Source organism: Lycium barbarum, chromosome 2 (assembly GCF_019175385.1).
Source record: "Lycium barbarum isolate Lr01 chromosome 2, ASM1917538v2, whole genome shotgun sequence".
In the NCBI taxonomy this organism is placed as follows: Eukaryota; Viridiplantae; Streptophyta; class Magnoliopsida; order Solanales; family Solanaceae; genus Lycium; species Lycium barbarum.
This window is the reverse complement of record NC_083338.1, coordinates 120,912,581-120,934,305: the sequence shown is the minus strand read 5'-3', so window position 1 is coordinate 120,934,305 and position 21,725 is coordinate 120,912,581. Positions and strand designations below refer to the sequence as shown.

Below are 21,725 nucleotides of genomic sequence, written 5' to 3'. Positions count from 1 at the left end.
ATTCGCTGCTTTGCCCGGGGTGGTTCTCGTTACCCCGTGGGACGTATCTTTCCTCAATATCCTGGGTCTGTTCTGATGGGGCAATATTGGGTACCTGACCCCGGTTTTGCAATTGCGCTATGATCTCTTGCTGGGCCTGTAACTGAGCCATAGCCATGTCTAACTGGTTTTGGAGCTGTTGCAGCATGACTCTATTATTCTCGCCGGCCGGTACGTTGCCCACCGACAATCAGACTTGAACAGGATTGACGGGGGGCGCGTTGTTGTTTGGTACGACCCCGTCGTCATTCTCGTGATGGCTAGGTTCCACTTGGAAGTTGACAGAATGGGAATCTGACATTTCTGGTATACCTGAAATCAAACCTTAAAGAACAAGTGTAAAATATCGAGCGTAACCAGAATGTTGTATTGAACCGCCACTGTTATCTAAGGCCCCACGGTGGGCGCCAAACTGTTTAACCTTAAAACGGAGAACAATTAAATTAATTCGTGATGCCAAAGATAAGTGGCTAAATTCAATTATGGATTAAATTGCAAGATAAGGCAATAAGTAAATCAAGAAGCAGATCTGACCAACTATTAAGTATGTCTGGCCTCGGGTACGTAGACCGAGGTTGACACCCTCTGTTGAGTACTTACAAGGTGAACAATAGAGATGAATTTAAAGACAAGTGGGAATGATTTCAAAGGATTCTTATTATTTTTTATATGAACTCCTTCTCCCTTTTTTGTTTCCCACCCCTTTAATGGATGAGAACCTCCTGTTTATATAGTAGAGGAGTTTCAATCCTAGTACAATTCTGAATAAAGAAAAGAAATCTGGTTATAGTTGTTTACCGAGATCGACGCCGAATTATCTGGTTGAGGGCGGATATTTCGGTCTTCTCCTTATGGCAGTCAACCGCCCTTCCTTTGTCGCCTCATCCCGGCCCGAGCTCAAAGCCTCGTTCCCGGTGAGAGGTCGTATCGTGATCGAGCATAACCATGACAACGGGAAACTGAGCGTGCCTGTATCCTCGGTTTTACCCGTATACAAAATATTTAGCCAATATATATCCTGAAAATCATAAATAAACAGATTGACTTATTAACTTGATAAACAAAATTACTTCCTTTTTCTCTAAGAATGCTAGAAAGCATGTTGGATAAGTTTGTACATTAGAATATACTGCGATAGAAGAATAAAATATTATATCAAGGCAACATACCTTTTACATGTAATATACCGTCAACATCAGTATATTCCTTCGATATTAATAACCTTTAAGTAAGGTTAAAGTGAAAGTAGTTCAAAAGTGTAAGAGCAAAATTCACATTTTCTCGCGGAATTCGAAATTTATTTTTTAAAATTATCGAATTTTAGATTAATAGTTTGTATATATTTAATAAAATTTTGAAAGAAATAGAAAATTCGAATCAAAATTAATATGTTTGGCCGAACCCGCAACCAAAAGTCTAGCTCCTCCCCCTAATCGGATAATTAAGAGTGGAAGAAAGAAAAAGAAATAAAGAATATTAAACATAAAAGAAGAAAATAAATATAAAGTTGGATGACGACTTGTTAATATTAGGGTTCGTTAGGTACATACGTACACGGGATAAGCCGGGATATCCAGAATTAAATTTAAGATTAATTTATAGGTTGTTTGATAGAAAATATAAATTTATCACCTTTAAATAGAGTATAAAATCTATATATAATATAAAGCTAGACATAGACAAGATGATGTGGCAGCTCTCTATGACCTAGAAACACAATTATCTTTTTTCTCCTTTTTTTGAGCTTTTTCCTATTTTTTTTGTTTTTATCCCATCTTTTTATGTATTTTATTATAACAACAATAAATGTCTCAACAATTAATACTCCACTCTTCTTATTCATGGAGTAATTTATTGTTTTTGAACTTACTACATTACGCATGCCTATATAAAATAGCTATCGAGTCAAATTCACAATAAAATAGCTATTATTGTTCCAACTTCCACCTCTAAATTCCTTATTCGTGGAGGAAAAAGAATCTGAAACGTCTCTAACAATTAGAAGACGAAACTGATCCCTTTGATTTGCCTAATAAAGTCCCAGTAGTCAAGGTTGATATCCGTTTTTTCCGACATAGATGTAGCACTTACTACCATTTCTTTTTGTCCTTTTTCCCCCCTCCCCATTTATTTGCTTTAAAATTTCACCTCCATAACTCACCTATTCAATCTCTACTCTTTATAATATTTATAAATCTCATGCTTTCCAAATTTTCATATTCATAACTCTCAAATATTTAATTCAAAAATCCAAGATAGCTTATGGTATTCCTCCATTTTTCTCTATATAAACTCATATTTTATGTATCATGAGGCCTTACCCAAAGTTATCTTTTCATTCCATATTTAAAATAGTATGTTGTTATATTTACTACATTGTTATATTTATATTTTAGTTAGGCTTGAAGAAGAAGAAGAAGGAGAAGGCGGCTCGTAGGAGTGGATATGTCGATCAGAGCTCGAGAAATTATGCCTTGGTTCCATATTTTGTTCTCCTTTTTTCAAATGATTAAGATAGTGAGATTGATGTGTGTGTATTGTATTATTGTCTTCTATATTTATTTTTTTGTATATTTTCTCGATGATTCCTCTTAGTTTGATTTTTTGAATGAATTTTTTATTGTCATAAGTATGTAATTTTTTTACTTAGTAACTTTATGATTTTATTGGAAGTGTGCTAATTACTAACCAAGTTTCAAAATATATAATTGACTCTTAAAAGGAATAAATATTAAATATTGAAATATACCTTCTATTTGGTGTTTGTTATGTTTAAGTTTCCAGAACTACCATAAAATATGCAGAGCAACATGGGAGAAGGGAGAACAAGGTAATTTAATTTTTTATATACATGAAGAAGAAACATTTATGTTTTATTATATTTATTTCTTTTTTCTTCTTTTACTTTGAGAATGTTTTAATAATGTAATCTATATATAATATAAAGCTAGGCATAGACAAGGTGATGTGGCACCTCTCTATGACCTCCATTAGTATTTATCTTTTTTTTCATTTTTTTAACATTTTTCTCTTCATTCTCTATTTTACTAAATAAAATAAAATATTAAAGGTTCATCCCCAACATATAATAAAGACTCACTCACCATTTAATAGTATTATTTGCCATTACTTCCATTATAATTACTGTAATTACTGTACATTGTATTAAATCCATTACTTCCCAAAAATCATGGCCCACGATCTCTTAGTTATACATCCACCCAAAAGCCATGCACGTTCCACAATTCTTAGTATCATCAGGTTTGAGCTTTTAATGCAATAAAGAAGAATTATAAATGGTTACCTGAAATATAATGGAGATTTCCTCTCTTCACTTTTAAAAAGAATTCCCTAAATACTGTGCCACTTCTTCTTCTTGTAACGTCAAAATGTAATTACCCCATAAATGTCAAGAAACTTTTCTGGACTCATATAAATCCATATTTCAACACACAAATTGCAATTGCAAGATTCAAATTCGTGTGCATGATTTTGTTCATTAAAATATAAGAGATTTTCACTTCCATCTCTCAATTTCTCAGAACATTTGAAGGTTTTAGATCTTACAGACGTGCTTAACTTTAGTATTCAACAGGGTTCATACGAATTTCTAACACTTTCGACTACGCAGACGAGAGTCTGATGGAAAATAGTATCACTTCAGTGCCTTCTGAAGACAGTAGTATTTCGGTTGATGCTGCTCAAATTGTTCGTGCGATGAGAAAAAGAAAGTGGAAGAAAGAATACTCTGAAAAAGGATTGATTTAAATATCTTTTATTATATATAATTTTACAAGGTATATAATTTTGTATATAATTTTACAAGGCATAATGAATGGGATAGAAAAATTAAGAATTTAGGGTTGGGTAAATTTGGAAGGAGAGTTGGGATGTTTATCTTCGTAGTCTTTGCGGAGCATGGATTCATTATATTTTCCTTTTTTTATTTTCCATTCCAATCATATTTCTTTTCCATTTAAGTTTTGATTTATGAGAAAATTAAGAATTTTCCTTTTTCCATCCAAAATTTATGTTTCTGTAATCTTAAACAATCACGGTAATTGTATCCCCTTAACAAATGATAATGAGCCTTCTTTTCTAATCAACTCTAATGTGACTCATCACAATAATTACTATTTGAAATTCCCCCATTATGAGCAATTTGTTATTTTACCTTAATATATTTTAAATTATATAGACCAATAAATATATACTTACCTTTTTCCTCTTTTATTGTTTTTTCCCGTCATTTTTCAATTAGCTTATCAAATAACCTTTTATAATGGTATTAATATTAGTTGTGAACAACATTATAAGAGGTAAGTGAATTAATGTTAGATCAAAAATCTACGATTATGATTAAATAAAAAAAATATTGAGGAAATATGAGAAAACTTATGTTACCATTAAGGGTTGTGTTGGAATGAATCGCTTGTGCGAGGCGATTGGAAATTCAATGTGGGTACCACAGTGGAAACTAAAAAAAAAACATAGGAGGACTTATGTTACTATGTTAACTTCTTGACAATTTGGCAAGAACTCTGTTTGTATAAACCTACAAAAAGATGTGCAATGTTTTTTATTTAGATTTGCTTTTCTATTATATATTTTTTATGTGTAACTTTATTATACATTTGATTTATAATTTCTTTTTATTTGCATGTTTCACATTATATATCTGTTTTTTTTTTCTAAAAAAAAAAAGTTGATCTTATAAGTTTTATCTTTTCTATATTGACTAAATTAAAAATATATATATATATATATATATATATATATATATATATATGTCTAACAGCGCGAAGCGCGGTCAAGTTAACTAGTTTATTTTAAAATCGGTGGAAGCTGTAAGAGTAAATAGTGTGTTCTTCACATGAATTCAAAACATTTTTCCTTATGGAATCAAATCGTACGTCTGGATATTTATATAAAACGGCTAAGTGGGTGTAACTTTTTTTCTTTCTATTTTTTTTTTATATATTAGGAGAAACTCTCGGAAAATAACCAAAAAGTGATTAATTAAGAAATACATAACAAGTTTACAAATATAGTTCATTTATAAAAATCGTGTCATTTGTACCTTTTTCTGATAAGTTCTAACATATAATATATTTTTGAAGTATGAAAATTGCCCTCATATCATTGGAAGTGCTTTATATTGAAAGAGACAGAAAATACCTCTGCTATTATATTATATTTAATAAGTTATTGATGTTTTATGATCGCGCAAAGCACAGACAAATTTACTAATGATATATAAACTTGATTCTGGGATATCCCGCCTATCCTTTCAAATTTGGAATTATTTTTTCCCACCTTGCAGATGAAATAATTATCCCCAGAACTAATAATCTCAAAATTATATCGGGATAATTTAGTCCGCGTACCAAACTATCTGTCACATAAGGAGTCCGGAACCAAAATGACCCCAAAGAAAAACCTTTTGAACCAAAATACCCCAATAAAAAAAAAGTGACAAAAGCACCTTTAGCGCAATAATTTATTGCGCTAAAGGACTTAACCGTAACGGCGCGGTTAAGTCCTTTAACGCAGTAAAATACTGCATTATAGAACGAGTTAAAAAATATATATATAACGCAGTAAAATACTACGTTATAGAAACAATACCAAAAAACAAAACAAAAAAAATTGGCCAACTTTATTTTTTGCACACTTAATGTTTTTTTTCATACTTTGACCAATGATTAGTCGTGTGTCAAGACTCCGAAATGTCAATATTTTATATACAACCTGATATTTGTTTTGCGTACAATAATGTACGCTCAATACATCAAGGAAACGTAAACGTTCGGATCGCCATTTTAGGGGTTGAAAAGGTGTCCGAAGTAAGTTTTGTTTGAAAATTTTAGGTTTAAGTGTTCTATATACATAGACGTCCATTTTTGTTTGAATACTTGTTGTCATTAGCTTAAAGTTTTTATTTTTAGGGTTTAGATTTAAGTGTGTTATTTTTTAAAACGTAACTTTATTTCGAATATACGCGGTTTTTTACGCTCGGACGTCTGATTTACGCGATTTTTTTTTGGCAACATATTCGAAATAAAGTTACGCATTAAAAAAAAGCACACTTAAGGAACACTTAGTGTTTTTTTTTCCATAAAAAGATCGCAACATCTTATTTTAATAAATCTTTTTTTTGCAACACTTAGTGTTTTTTCCATACTTTGACCAACGATTAGTCGTGTGTCAAGACTCCAAAACGTCAATATTTTGTATAGAACTTGATATTTTTTTCTGCGTACTATAATATAGGCTCAATACATCAAGGATACTTAAACGTTCAGATCGTTGTTTTAGGGGTTGAAAAGGTACCCGAAGTAAGTTTTTTTTTGGAAACTTTAGGTTTAAGTGTTTTATTTTTTAAGGTTTTGATTTAAGCGTGTTATTTTTTAATCAAGACATAACTTTATTTTGAATATAAATCTAATTCTAAAAAATATAGGGAGAAAAACTAGTTGTAAAGTGGTCAAACTTTAGATGGTCATAACTTTGTGTTCGGTCGTCCGTTTTACGCGTTTTTTTTTTAACTTGCCTATTTTTTCGAGATCTATGCGGCCAAACAGCCATGTGGCGGTTTGGCCCAGCCGATTTTTAAAAAAACACCTGTTATCCTATTCAATTTCAATTTTCCTCCAAATTACCGTGAAGTTTTTAGTTTTCTTTACTTATAATATGATGATACACAATAGATTTTAACGTAAAAATCCCGGGGCAATGTAGCTGTGAATGTCAATTTCACTTTTGTGGTTTCAATTTTAAAAAATAAAGCTAACTAATTTTCTCGACATATAAAGTTGACTAACTTACTTCGGGTACCTTTTCAACCTCTAAAACGACGATCCGAACGTTTACGTATCCTTGATGTATTGAGCCTACATTATTGTACGCTGAAAAAAAATATCAGGTTCTATATAAAATATTGACGTTTCGGAGTCTTGACACACGACTAATCGTTAGTCAAAGTATGAAAAAAAACACTAAGTGTTGCAAAGAAAAGATTTATTAAAATAAGATGTTGCAATTTTTTTATGGAAAAAAAACACTAAGTGTTCCTTAAGTGTGTTATTTTTTAATGCGTAACTTTATTTCAAATATGTTGCAAAAAACAAAATCGCGTATATTCGAAATAAAATTACGCTTTAAAAATTAAAAAATAACACACTTAAATCTAAACCCTAAAAATAAATTTTTTTAAGCTAATGACAACAAGTCTTCAAACAAAAATGAACGTCTATGTATATAGAACACTTAAACCTAAAGTTTTCAAACAAAACTTACTTCGGACAACTTTTCAACCCCTAAAATGACGATCCGAACGTTTACGTATCCTTGATGTATTGAACCTACATTATTGTACGCAGCAAAAATATATCAAGTTCTATATAAATTATTGACGTTTCGGAATCTTGACACACGATTAATAATTGGTCAAAGTATGAAAAAAATACTAAGTGTTGCAAAAAGTAAAGTTGACCAATTTTATTTTTTTTGTTGGTATTGTTTCTATAACGCAGTATTTACTGCGTTATAATTTTTTTTTTTAACTGGTTCTATAACGCAATATTTTACTGCGTTAAAGGACTTAATCGCGCCGTTACGATTAAGTTCTTTTTACCGCGCTAAAGGTACTTTTATCACTTCTTTTTTTGTTGGAGTATTTTAGTTCAAAAAGCTTCTTTTTTTTTTTAGGTCATTTTGGTTCGAGACTCTCACATAAAGGTGGCCAAAACTGCACCGTTCCATCCCACGTTGACTTCCCGCCAATTGCCTCGTGCTTGGAGTTGGAGGTCTCACCGACTATTCTCCCTCCCAACTCACAAGTCACAATCTCATGAAAAATGTCTTTATCGTTTTATTTTATTTTCCTTTTGCAGTTCAACCATTTTTTTAAAACGAATAAATGGTGCATTCAATATTAATTAAGGAAAATGAAGAATGAAATCGGTGAAATTATAACACTATGCTTCTTTTCACAGGAAAAATGATCTATTCTATTCTTTACTCCATTTACGATGGTATATGTATTAAAAAACACATGAAAATTATTTATACACTTCGGGGTTGTTTGGTTATTGGTTAAGAGTTACGTAGGTTGTTTGGTTTCTGATTAAGAGTTATATATGTAGATAATTAGAAATGCAGTGACCAGTTATGTACGGATTAATTATGTATAATTTAGTTATGTGGATTTGGTTATTCATGTTTAATTATTTATGTATTAGTTATTTCATCTTCTATCATGCATAAAATAATACATAGATTCTCTCATAACTTATACATGTTAACTAAAAGTAATTCTCACTAATGTTTTTTAGTTTATAACAAAAATATGAGACTAATTTGAATGAAACTTGACTTCTGGGTTCTTAGCCAAAATTGACGAAATAAAATGAAAAGGATTCCAATTTCATGTCTTAAATTTGACACTTCAAGATAGTTAGTTAGCTTAATAATAGATTAATTTCAGAGACCTTCCCCCAGATTTTTCTTCGTAACACTGGTTTCCGTTGTGGTTTATGAAATTATCTTTATCTTCGTTGTTTTAATTTTTTTGTAACAATTTTGAAGCCATGGATCATATCAAGCTCGTAGAATTTGTGTTTGTCATTTAATTTTTTGATGCTCTACGAACAAATCTTTTTCAAGTTAAAAAAAATATTTATGAAATTTACTAAACAAATGAGTATATTAATAAGAGCAGAATAGTCAAATGATATTTTTCACATTAATGATAAAGAGTTAAATAATTACAAAGAAATCAAAATAAGGAAAGTAAACGTAATTTCGTAAACCATAACGAAAATTAGTGTTATAAAGCGAAACATTGAGGTGGTTTCTAAAATTATCTCAAATGTAATTAACTTATTTTGGAGTGCCATGTTATATTTTCAGTACAAAATATAAAAATTCAGGTGAAATTTACTTATTAGTTAACGTGGTCAAAGTTGAATGACTTTTATGTGACAAAAAATAGATAAACTACTTTTCCATGATAAACTTCAAAGTTGCATGACTTTTATGTGATATAAAAAAATTAAGTTGCTCAGACGCGGGTGCGGATCTAGAGGTCGGATCCTTCATGAGCTAAATTTTAAGATCCAGTGATACGAATCCAAATATGGATAGGATGCAAGGATCCGACTTAAAATAATCCCAATACCAAAGAATAGAGCTATGAAAATATGCCTAAATTTCGGTGGATTATTTGGAAGAAAAGGAATGCACGAATTTCTTGAGAGCAAGTTAGAATCTATAATTATTATTAAGTACAAATGCATCCCCTTACTCATTTTTTTTTTGTAGCATGACTATTGCAAATGAGATAGAGACCATGATAAATTTCTTGAGTACATTGCACATTTAGCAATGATACTTGACCTGTAAATATCTTTAAAGCATCTTCTAGTTACGAATTTTTTAATATGATATCTTTTAACAAAATATATATATATAAATTATGATCTTTTGTTTTGATTTCAGAAATCATCATATTTGTTTCGAATTTCTCGATCGATTTTGATTATAGTACTCAAAATTGATTGACCATATCCGATATCAATCTCACACCAACACGCACACCCTATCGTGTTGACGGGGGTACGATATCGAAAGTTAAGAGTCCGCGCAACTTAGATAAAAAATAAAAAATTTAATACTATAAATGATCATTTCAAATTGGATAACTTTAGTGTAATAAAAAAATATAAAATCTTGTTTGATAAATTCAAAACTAAAATGATCATGGTAATACTTATCCGTGAAACAAATGTACTGCTACAATCATAAGTATTTTGTCCCAACCTATTTTGTGAGTAGTATTTATCCTAACCTCCAGTATCCTAGCTGTGAGTTGTTCAGAGTTCAGACAAGGGTAAGTAGCTAGGTAGGTTGTAAACAGAGCTTAGAGGGCCCCATTAAGAGTCCTCCGAAAATGTCAACTTACATTTCTATTATCACTCTGTCTATAAATTAGCACCATTCCACAGCAATGCTCTTTTTTTCTCTTCTTTCTCCATTTCTTACTTACCCCTTCCCTTAATTATTTCCAGCAAGAAAACCCCTTTCTCCCATTTAAGGTATCTCTATTTATGAGTTTGTGTTTTCTTATGCTTTCTTGGATCTGAGCTGGTTCTTGTTTAATGGTTAATTTTCTTCTAAGTAAAATTGTTTTCTTTATGGGGTTTCTGTTTTCTCTAGTTTAATTATTTGGATCTCAAAGTTTTGTTTTTTCTTCTTAATTTTATTGCTTTAGGTTGGAGTGGAGTTTACAATGCAGCTTGTTTTCTAAAAACTTGATCTTTTAAGAAATTATTTATACCCTTGTAAAGATTTTGGCTAATTTTCCTTTTTAGACTAAAGTTATGCCTACTTTTTAGTATTCCATAGGAGGATATGGGCTCACTGTTTTATTCTTTTTAATTAATATCTGGTTTCCTTCTAAAAAAGAGCTTGATTTTAGTTAATTAAGATCAATCAAATCTGCAACTTATTTTGATTATGGTAACTTAAGTTCATTACTAATAGAAGATGGATAAGATTGCAAATAGATATGATTTAGTTTCTTTCTTTCTTTCTTTGTCTGCTTTGCATAATGGATGGGTTATTAAATCTTTCTTTTTCCTTTCAGTAGGGCCACAGTATTTTGCTGGTTTGGTTTCTTATAACTTCCATTCTTAGTAGTTTATATGTGATTTTTTTCAAACCGTTTGACTGTGGTTTCTATATGTATATATTAATTCCCATATGTTTCATATTCTTATTTAAAGTGGTTGTCTTATAGCTAATCCATTTTCTACAAATAGATAAACATTATTGTGTTGTTATATGAGTGTGCACCTTATTTAATTGTCTAAACGGGCTATTGTTTATCGTATAGAGTACTTGTGTGAGTTGAAGGGTAAAGAGTGAGCATGGAAGGTACTGGACTGAGAAATGTTGGGTCCAACTGTTCCATCTCTGATATGGATGACTTTGATCTCTCGAAGCTTCTCGACAAGCCAAGGCTTAACATAGAGAGGCAGAGATCTTTTGATGAGAGGTCACTCAGTGAGTTATCCATAGGCCTAACCAGAGGTTTAGATAATTATGAGAGCGCTTACTCGCCAGGCAGATCTGTGTTGGACACCCCAGCTTCATCCGCACGTAACTCTTTCGAGCCCCATCCAATGGTTGCTGAAGCCTGGGATGCTCTCCGCCGTTCGTTGGTTCACTTCCGAGGCCAACCAGTTGGTACAATTGCTGCAGTTGACCATGCCTCTGAGGAAGTCCTCAATTATGATCAGGTAGGGGTTAAATAAAATCCAGCAATCTCAAAGTTGTTGCTATTTCGGTAATAGTGATGTTGTAATTTCCTATGTTGCTCGCACTCGGGTGTGGGTACCCAATACGGGTGAGGATCTAGAGGTCGGACTCTTCATCACATAATTTTTAGGCTTCGGGGGAATGGATCCAAGTGCGGATACGGGTGTAGGAATACGGCCAATATATGTATATTCCGACAGATATAAAGTATATATTTTGATTAATTGAAGTTATTGAACTAGAGCTAATCAAAATTTAATTCTTTGTAAACACCTTTTATTCCTAAGATATTTTGTGCAATAGCATAGTATTCTCGTACTTTATTCTTACACATATATATGACTTAAAACTAAAAAATAAAACCAAATACCAATCAATCTATACTTCTCCATCATAGATGTTGTCAATGCACCTAAGATGAGTTGACAAAAATCCGGTGTGGATCCCACACCCACACCCATGTTGCGTCCACACAGGTTCCGCACAACATCGGTAATTTCCATAAGATGTGATTTTAAATACTATAATCAGGTCTTACTTTTTGACAAAAGAATTGGAATCCATTTATATTTATTTTGGATATTGTTGCTGAAACTGGGTTTATTTTGGAACAAGATACAGTGCTATGAAAGTTCAGATTCACATTCAGCAATTTTGCTTGATCAGGATGTGTTATTTATAATGTTTGTAGCATCTTTTAAGTATCGGTTTTGGTGGATGTGTAGGTTTTTGTTAGAGATTTTGTTCCTAGTGCTCTGGCGTTCCTGATGAATGGAGAGCCGGATATAGTTAAGAACTTCCTATTGAAGACACTTCATCTTCAAGGGTGGGAGAAAAGAGTAGATAGATTCAAGCTGGGGGAGGGGGTTATGCCCGCTAGTTTCAAGGTTCTTCATGATCCAGTTCGTAACACAGATACAATCATGGCAGATTTTGGTGAGAGTGCAATCGGAAGAGTAGCTCCAGTTGATTCTGGATTCTGGTGGATAATTCTTCTTCGTGCATACACTAAATCTACCGGAGACGTCAGTCTTGCTGAAACTCCTGAGTGCCAAAGGGGAATGATGCTTATATTGAGCTTATGTTTGTCTGAAGGATTTGATACATTTCCTACTTTGCTCTGTGCTGATGGATGCTCAATGATTGATAGAAGAATGGTAAGATATCTTATTGCCTTAGCTTGCATATATTATTGGCTGTTTCTGTGATTGTGACATATACAACTTGTGGCTGTAATTGGATACCTGGTATCTATTAGGATTTACCAAAAAAATAGCCAATGTTCTTCTGTTCTTGTGATGCTTTTAACCAGTAATCCCTCCCAACGCCCCAGGCCAATAGGGAAAGAAAGAGTGAACAGAATAAATAAATACCTTTTATCTAAACTCAGTCCAAATCCCACTTTTGAAACTTTTTCCCTACTTGCATGGGTTTGACGTGTAGTAATAGTTGTCATATCTGAATTCTTAATCTAGTCGTCAAAAATATACGGTATTAGATACTAATGAAGCAAGTGTTTTAATAGTTTTCTCTCAAGTGCTTGCACGATAATTAGGTGCATTCATAGCCTGAGTTAGAACCAGACAGCTGTTGGATCATACTAACTTAATCATGTCATATTTTAAAGTTTTTTTAAGGATTTGGAATTCGTGTCATCAATTTTGACATTCTTGTCTTTACTAGCCACCAAACGGGCACATTCTCTGCTTCGCTGCTCCTTGCTGTAGGTTGGCAGCTTTCGCTCTTTTGTTTTTAAGCTGCTTTTTTTCCAATTATAGTCTTTCCTGTGTCATATGCTTTGGTGTTTGTCGCTTACCAAGGATGTTGAAGCAGTTTCATAGATAGTTTATTGATGCTTCTTTATTGCATGTAACGACAGATTTTTATATTCCTTTGTATTTTATGTTTATAATACTCGTTTACTGTTTCTTATTTTATCTTTTTTTGTCACTAAAGTTGCAAATCTATGAGATAACTGGAGTATGCTGTTTATCTCTTTTACCTGATCGGTATTCTTTCCCTTGGTAATGTGATGAAATTGCAACTCAAAACCGTGTCTTAAAATATAATCTCATCTGATTACTTTCTAGATCCTTTTTCTTTTCAAGTTTTTGCCTTTATTCAAGTGTCAGCTTCCCCTTTTTTTTTTTTTTTTTTATTGCTCCTTCTTCGGTTCAGCCACCACGGACATACAACTTCTTCTACTTTTCTTTCTTTCGATAGGTATAGCTTATCTTACTTCTATTCATACATGCTTAACTCGTGTTCAACAAAATGTTCAAGAAATAAAATTCACTTTTACACTACCTTGTAATTGTGTATCCAGATTCTAACACTAGAGACTAGACTTGAAAGCCTAAAGTTCAACATGACTTGAAGATGCACGGAAATTCTTACTTTTTGGAATTCTGTTATGATCATCGTTGGAAGTACTTTGAAGCACATACTAAGCATCGTCTTTTGTTTATTGTTGATTAATTGATCTATGTTCGACTGAAAATTTTATGTTAGCTGAATTGCAACACATCTATATCCAGCCTCCAGTCAATGCTTTTATCCTGATGAAAATGATAGATTTGACTCCCATTAGTAGAGAAGGATAGTGGGGGCAGGCCCATTATCAACTAAATTCCCAAGCTTGAGAAGAAGATTTCTCAGCTAAAAAATAAGTTTGATGTGACTATACAAAGCTGCTTGTAATTGCTTGCACTGTAGATGGACGAATGACTTGTCCTTGCGTATATATGATTGGGTTTTCAAATTATGGTGGTTGATTTTCAGGGAATCTATGGTTATCCTATTGAGATCCAAGCACTTTTCTTTATGGCATTGAGAAGTGCTTTGGCAATGTTGAAGAACGACAACGAAGGGGGAGAATTTATTGAGAGAATAGTGAAGCGTCTACATGCCTTGAGTTATCACATGAGAAGTTATTTTTGGCTTGATTTCCAACAATTGAACGACATATACCGCTATAAAACTGAAGAGTATTCTCATACTGCAGTAAATAAGTTTAACGTTATCCCTGATTCAATCCCAGATTGGGTGTTTGAATTTATGCCTACGCGTGGTGGTTACTTTATTGGGAATGTTAGTCCTGCAAGGATGGACTTCAGATGGTTTGCTTTAGGAAACTGTATTGCCATCTTGTCCTCCCTTGCTACTCCAGAGCAAGCTTCGGCTATTATGGATCTTATAGAAGCACGCTGGGACGAGCTAGTAGCAGAGATGCCCTTAAAAATATCTTATCCAGCACTAGAAAATCATGAATGGCGACTTATAACTGGTTATGATCCCAAGAATACCAGGTGGAGCTACCATAATGGTGGATCTTGGCCAGGTTCTTCCATCTTCCTTCATCACTTGACTTGAATTGCTACTGAATTTCATAATAATTAACTCCCGCAATCTAGTAGAGAATGACATCTTTGTCAAGAAAGAGATAGGAATGTAGAGCATGACTTAAGTGATTATTACTTTGTTCAATGGGCTTTTTTCATTTTTGGCCCATCGGCCGAAATTAATTACGGTCGTTAGCCAAAATTTATAAAACATATACACTGATTATTTATATTATATGTATATTTCAGTATACAATATGGATATTATATGTATATTTATACTTGATACTCATAATCTATACATTTGTTGGCTATTTTGTAAATTAGATCACCAAAAGGTATTGGCCTGTAATTATCTCTAGTTTAATCACAGGGCTTCATGTTGTGTTAAAAGGACTATGTTGTAGCTCTACTAGTAGAACACATGTTTGAAAAATAATTTGCTAACCCACTTTCCATAGTTCCCTAGAAATGCAAGAAAATGAAGCATCTATGATGCTTCTGTGCACTGGCTAAAAAGAAATGTGATGCATAGGCTATTGCTTGAAGTTTCATGTCGTGCTCTCTAATGCACTGTCTAATTGATTCTTAAATGCAGTGCTTTTGTGGTTGCTAACGGCTGCCTGCATTAAGACGGGACGACCACAAATTGCAAGACGGGCAATAGATCTTGCTGAGAGCCGCTTATCTAAGGATGTTTGGCCTGAATATTATGATGGTAAAGTAGGAAGATATATTGGTAAACAAGCGAGGAAGTATCAGACATGGTCAATCGCGGGATATCTTGTAGCAAAGATGCTGCTGGAGGATCCTTCACATTTGGGAATGATTGCCTTGGAAGAGGACAGGCAAATGAAGCCCGTAATCAAACGATCAGCTTCTTGGACGTGCTGAAGTGCGTTGAGGAAAGAGATGTAAGTACAAGTGGATAGAGAAAACCACAAGGTGAGAGGAGTAGTCTGTTGTTTTATTACAAGAACACTATTCTTTTTGCTATTCCCGTCCTTGTAAAATTGCTCATAAGTTTTGTTGTGTACACTTGCATCCAGCGAGACCAATGTCTCGTTTCTCAGTATAAAAGACCTCGTTTGATGGTTCCTTTGTTGGAAAATTTTACGCACTGATGCTCTAATTGTTTGGATAAGGACAGTGAGTAGAATTTTTCTAACTAAATGGCTTTAGTTTCTGTTTGAAGCCATAAGTGAACTAAATGATATGGTTTATTTGCATCATGCTGAAGTTGGATAAAGGTATTCTCAGAGATGGTAATGCAAAACAAACTTTTTATTCTAATTGTTTAGAAGTGTCTGTGGCATACTGTTCCCAGAAGTCTAAATATGCCTTGTTATCAGTTAATAGAAACTAGTAAAATATAGCGTGGGAATCACAATATTTCATGACATTTCAAAATCCATGTCAAGTAGATCAATTTGTATAAACTAGTATCTTAACTTAGTGATAAATAACAAGAGTCATTTTCAGCTGGATTCTGTTGTAAGATATTGAGACAGGACCATAAGAAGATAAAAAAACAAAACTCAAAATTTCAAGATGGCTGACAACTAAATTAGAACATAGTGGCGGCTAGTTAATTTAGATCCAACATAATCCAAACATGGCATTATACAAGAAATGAAAGTCATCAATGAATTGAGATGTGTGTGTGTGTGTGGGGGGGGGGGGGGGGGGGGGGAAGTTATTTATTTTTACAAAGGCGGTTGCCCACCTATTGGCAATATTTTGACTCCTTCCTCAAGGTAATTAGGACCCTTTTAACTTCAAACATGTACGTTTAATATCTGCCCCTAATAGATTTTACAAATGAATTTTAAGAAACCATGCCTTGTACTATTACTACATAATACATTGAGTACTTTCAGTAATTCTACCATTTACGTTGATCAACTCGTATAGTTGAGGTTTTTCTCCTTATCAACAATTTTTTCTTATTTCATGAAAACGGAAGCAATTTATCTATGATTCATCTTGTTATAGTTTCTTTCACCTATGTGAGTTTTTTTTTAGGGCCATTTTGTCGCTTCTCAAACTTTTTTTTAAGAAATAAATGTTCTCAAGGATAAGGCTCCCCTTTTTTAATTTTTTACTTTCTAACAGCAGCATCCATGAGGTCTCACGTTATAGTTCCACTTAAGTACGGATTTAATTGTTTCTAAGTTCTAACGTCCATGTTGGTACTCCCCAATTAGTGTGTGTGCTAAAGGGTGAAAAATTACGTAATTATTGTTCTTCAGAAAAATAATTTGACACTTTAAACGAAATAAGCTATACTAAAATATTAAAGTAAGTCATGGCTAACAAAAAGTTTTTATGTACAGGACCTTTGTGAGTACTAAAGTAAGAGAGGCAAGAAACAGAACAAAACTCACTCAGAAGAAAAATGCATATTTCTGTGAGCTTTTTTTATTTACACCTTAAACATATATATTTTCTTGACAGTTTGCAGCCTAACCATAAGCATGAAGAGTTGGAGACTAATTCCACGTGTTTAACTTTCCACCCTCAAACTCCTATTATCTACCAGAGCATTAATTTACTACGACGACAACAACAAAAAACCCAGTATAATCCCACAAGTGGAATCTGGGGAGGGTAAGATGTGTGATTCCTATTAATCAAATTGTAATCTGTTTACATAAACTAAAGGACAATATGTTTATTTTGAGCCCACAGAAAAACTGTGTTTCCTTAAAGAATTTAATCCCCTCACAGTTGCCAAAGGTTTGGATTAATTCTTCCCAGGATAGAACGAAATTCTATTCTGCAATACCGGCAATGAAAATTGCAGAATTTCAGCGAACTCAACGAATGGTAGTAATCACACGAAACTTACTGATTTTTGATTTTGAAAAGAATGCAGTATGAGGGGAAAGGAAATTGCGTTTTTCAGAGAACAAAAATGTTTTCAATTTTTCGTTTTCAGTGTGTAAAAAATGAGGCGAAGCCTCTGAAAATTTATAGCCTATTATTTTGATCTGAACAGGTGTGAAATGCCTTTTCGGTGAAGGAGATGACCTTTGGGAAGGAATTAATATCCCGATTGGTACCAAATCCAAATCCAAAGCCGAGCAACGACGACGGCGCGAGGGGTGGTCCTCTTCTCAACCCTTTATGAGCTAGAGAATGTGTTGCTTAATATAAGCACACACAACCCTTTCAACCACCAATGTGGGAGAAGTGCTCACTTGAAAGGTTGTTTTTCAAACTTTCATTTCCCTCCACTTTTATTTCCCTCCATTTCCCAATTCATACTTCACCTTTAAAGTCCCTCACTTAATGCATTTATGGACTTTAAACTCAACAAGATATACGCAGAACATACCTCTACTTTATGGGATAGAGAGGTTGTACCCGAGCATTAATTTGTATAAGAAAATCTTCTCACTTTCTGTAAATCTAACAACAATTTTGCAATCATATATATATGCTTTTAATCTTAACAACTTCATGATTAAACAACAAACACGTGATTTCAGAGGACTTAGATATAGAAGAATGAAGGTAACCGTAATATTACAAACCAAAAGGGAGGTTACTGAAATGAAATCAAATCTGAGGGGAAATTTATGAAATTATCTTTTAAAGAAAAGAAAAGAAATTAGAAGAGCATTTGTTTCAGGTATAAAGGATTTAGCAAGGATTCATGAAGGGGTGATAATTAACTGGTAAGTCTTAAAAGTTAAAACCTTGTGGTGGCTCTTCTTGTTGTATGGTAGTGGCTACTTTAATTATTTGCTATTGGAAGTGATCAAAGAAAGTGACATACCATGAGATAAGTAGGAGAAAGTGACATATCAATATTGTTATTTATCTTAAAGTTTCATCTATGAAATGATTGAAGGGGTAGTGGATTAAATTATTGTTATAGTAAAGCTAATCTACTCCAGACCTCACTTGTTAGATCACACTGAGTTTGTTGCTGTTGTAAAGCTAATCTACATTTGTTGCATTAATGTGCCAATTGTTGTAAAAAAAAGAAATTTAAAAAATGGTTTTTGCTTGTAAGAAAAACCATCAAAAACCATTTTTCAATGTGTTAGAAGCAAATTATATAATTTCCAGTTCATTGGAATGGATCCCTCTATCGAGAGGAGAGGAGGTGGCTCTAATGTAGTGTAGGAGTACTAATTTAAAAAAAAAAAAAAAAAAATCTATCGTGTACTATTAGAACGGAACAAAGAAAAATAAAATCAATCAAATCAAAAGAACAGCTACGCAGTTCTATTTAAATTCAGACACAGAAGACAAAGTCAACAAATTGGTGGTCCAACCAATGAAATCTAGGATGCCTTGGATTTCAATTGTTTTACAAGAACTATTTTTTGAAAGACTATTGTGGGAAAAATGTGTTTTAGGATCAATTTTTTGGATTTACGTTAGGGCGAAGGACAGTGAAAAGTGAAAACTAAACCTACACCGCAAAAATCTACTTTAGGTCATTTTCTTGGTTTCCGACAGATAATTAGATTTGATTCTTGAAAATCAACATCTTATCCTCTCTTAAGTTCAAATAATGTTAATTTCAGCTCTTTGAAAAGTCTTCACAAACTTTTCAAAAGTAAACATCTCAATTATGTATGATTTGAAAGACAAGAAAATAATGGTTTTTGGGGAGAAGACTTTATTCCAATTATTAAGAAGACTTTGAGGAACATTTGTAGGCATTTTCCTAATGATACCATTGTTTGTTATCACCAATCTTCATATTTCCCATTCCAAGCCCCAACATATTTCGCCTGTGTTTACTCCCCCAATGTCTAAAGACACACCAAATGTGATGACAAATTGGATCAATCCAACAAAAATAAAAGGAAACGAATCCTTAAATCCAAATTAACAACAATTGTAAAACAAAAAAGTTAAAAAAGAAAAATTTACAATGAACACAAACTTCTCCCTAATTACACTAAGAAAAAAAACCATCAAGAATTCACTAAAACAAGAAAATGGAAACTTTTCTTTTTTCAATTTACTAGACCTCCTAAAGTAATTGCATCGAGATTTGTTCACTATGATTGGGAATCTTCATGATTTTCATCACCACTATCACTACCTTGAGGTTGGCTTTGATGCTGCTCTAAATTCATACCCAAATTAACCCTATTATTATATGCATTCATTGATGACAACATTCCCATATTTGTCTCTGTAACACCTAACCCAAGCTGCTGAACCGGCTGTAACTGAACCGGACTGAACCGGCTACCACTTGAAAACTCAAACCCACCAATTCTCTGCATGGATGAACCCGGTTGAGCCACATTTGAACCGGTTCCTCCACTTACTGGTAACATCCAAGCTGGTCCAAGTGCCCACATGGGTTGAACCGGAATAAAACTTGAAGAACCGGGTTTAGCAGAATCTGAAGAACCGGGTTCATCCGGTTTATCAGCTGTCGGTGAAGTAGCACTACTGTTATCTTCTCTGAACCGTTTTTTCATGTAATTGTCATTTGGGTCATGCCCAAAAGTGGTGTTGTGGAAGCCTAACATAGTGGGGTTGAAGAGAGGTGCAGTTCTTGAAATTGTTGTGGTGTTACTGCTACGTGTAGACAAGTTGAGAGTTGAGAAATTAGCTGGGATGGTACCGGTTCCTGTGGTTGCTATAATTGCCGGTTCAGCTTGTTGTAAGAGCCATTCGATGGTTTCGCCATCGGATTTGTGTCCCAGCTCTCTGGTGAGCTAGAACACACGGGCGGCGCATAAAGCTGGCATGCGTATGCGCCGCCCACGACCGTCAACTTTTGTGTGACGGTCTTTTGAGGGTTTCTTGATTATTTTGGTGGATAAAGAGTTGCTAGGGGTGGGGATGGGGGTGGTAGGGGTGGGGGGAGGGATTTGAGTTGTTGATTGCATGGAAATGGAGCCCATGAAGGGACCAAGGGCGTGCGGGGTAGGAGGGGGGTCAGGTTGACTTTGGTGAGGTGCAACTAATTGTAAAGAAGAGGGAGTTTCTTGATTGTGTTGTTGTGCATGTTGGTGGTGGTGATTTGTGCCACTACTAGTACTACTACTAGCACCACCTTGCTTTTTTCTATGGGGTTCCAAAAATTCCATCTTGGGAAGAGGAGGAGAAGATGTGGGGTTGGGTGGGGTAGTGAGGTGAAAGGAGTAAGAGGGGTCTAACAATTTGTATATCTTGTTGATGGTTCAAACATCTGTCTAATTGACAAGTGAATTGAAAACATTAAACCAAGCAAGAACGAAAGAAAGAGAGAGAAAAAGTGAAAGAGACTTGAAAATGAAGTTGTTGTTGCTGCTGCAATTGCAATGTCTTTTGAGCCAAAAAAATAAAAAAATCTGCTACAAGTGGAAGTGGTGGGGTTCCTGTTTCACTTTTTTTCTTACTTTGTGGTTGACTGCTGTCTTTGGAGAAAAAAGGAGAAGGGAAGAGTTCCCAAATAGAATCAGTGTGTACTGCAGAAGTCGGAGTGGGACCGGGACCTATCAGTATTACTTATACAAGAAAGAATAAATATTTTCATATATAAGATGAGATGGGTAAAGAAAAGCCCCACTGATGAGAAGGGAAAAGAAAAACCCCACTGATGGAACATATATTTGTAAGGAATGTATTAAGTTTCATGAGTTTGATTAATGCCCACAGACACCACTCACTCTTTCTTTTCTTTTTTGCTTTCTTCAAAGATTATTTTAGTAGAAATAATCACCCTCTTCTTGTACTCCTTTTGTTTCTTTAATGGGGTTGGGGGAAAGGGAGGGATTAGTTAGGTGTTATAAAGTATTATGGTGGTGTAGGTAAAAAGATTTATGAGATTAGTGTGAAAGCATTGAAAAGTTAGGAGAAAATGGAAATAAGACATCCTTTTAAAAATCAAATGTTAAGGCTAAGAGTCCCTTTCTAGTCTTACTTTTTTGGCTTTTAACCCATTCTCTCTTTTTCTTTTGTTTTTGCTTTCTTTATTTGCTTCTTTCTTACTGCTCACTGATTGAGTTTTTGCCCATATTGTTATACTATTACTGAAAATGATGTTATCAAGTACTC

The 21,725-nt window shown here is 33.7% G+C and overlaps 1 protein-coding gene and 1 pseudogene across 1 annotated transcript; one reads left to right on the top strand and one right to left on the bottom strand.

The window, feature by feature from the left end:
* Positions 1-9,951: 9,951 nt before the first annotated feature.
* Positions 9,952-15,800, top strand: LOC132626960 (alkaline/neutral invertase CINV2). The gene is made up of 5 exons (XM_060341999.1): positions 9,952-10,136; positions 10,937-11,342; positions 12,087-12,518; positions 14,143-14,701; positions 15,301-15,800. Exons 2-5 carry the CDS (start codon positions 10,971-10,973, stop codon positions 15,594-15,596), a joined length of 1,659 nt encoding a protein of 552 aa, XP_060197982.1. The 5' UTR covers positions 9,952-10,136; positions 10,937-10,970; the 3' UTR covers positions 15,597-15,800.
* A 3,695-nt stretch (positions 15,801-19,495) lies between these two features.
* LOC132626959 (transcription factor TCP23-like) lies at positions 19,496-21,393 on the bottom strand (annotated as a pseudogene).
* Between the last annotated feature and the right edge of the window lie 332 nt (positions 21,394-21,725).

Bases quoted from the DNA above. Each gene is read 5' to 3' on its own strand.
- LOC132626960 (XM_060341999.1), top strand. From the start codon at position 10,971: ATGGAAGGTACTGGACTGAGAAATGTTGGGTCCAACTGTTCCATCTCT. The intron at 11,343-12,086 runs GTAGGGGTTAAA...GTGGATGTGTAG, and splicing joins AAGTCCTCAATTATGATCAG to GTTTTTGTTAGAGATTTTGT. The intron at 12,519-14,142 runs GTAAGATATCTT...GTTGATTTTCAG, and splicing joins CAATGATTGATAGAAGAATG to GGAATCTATGGTTATCCTAT.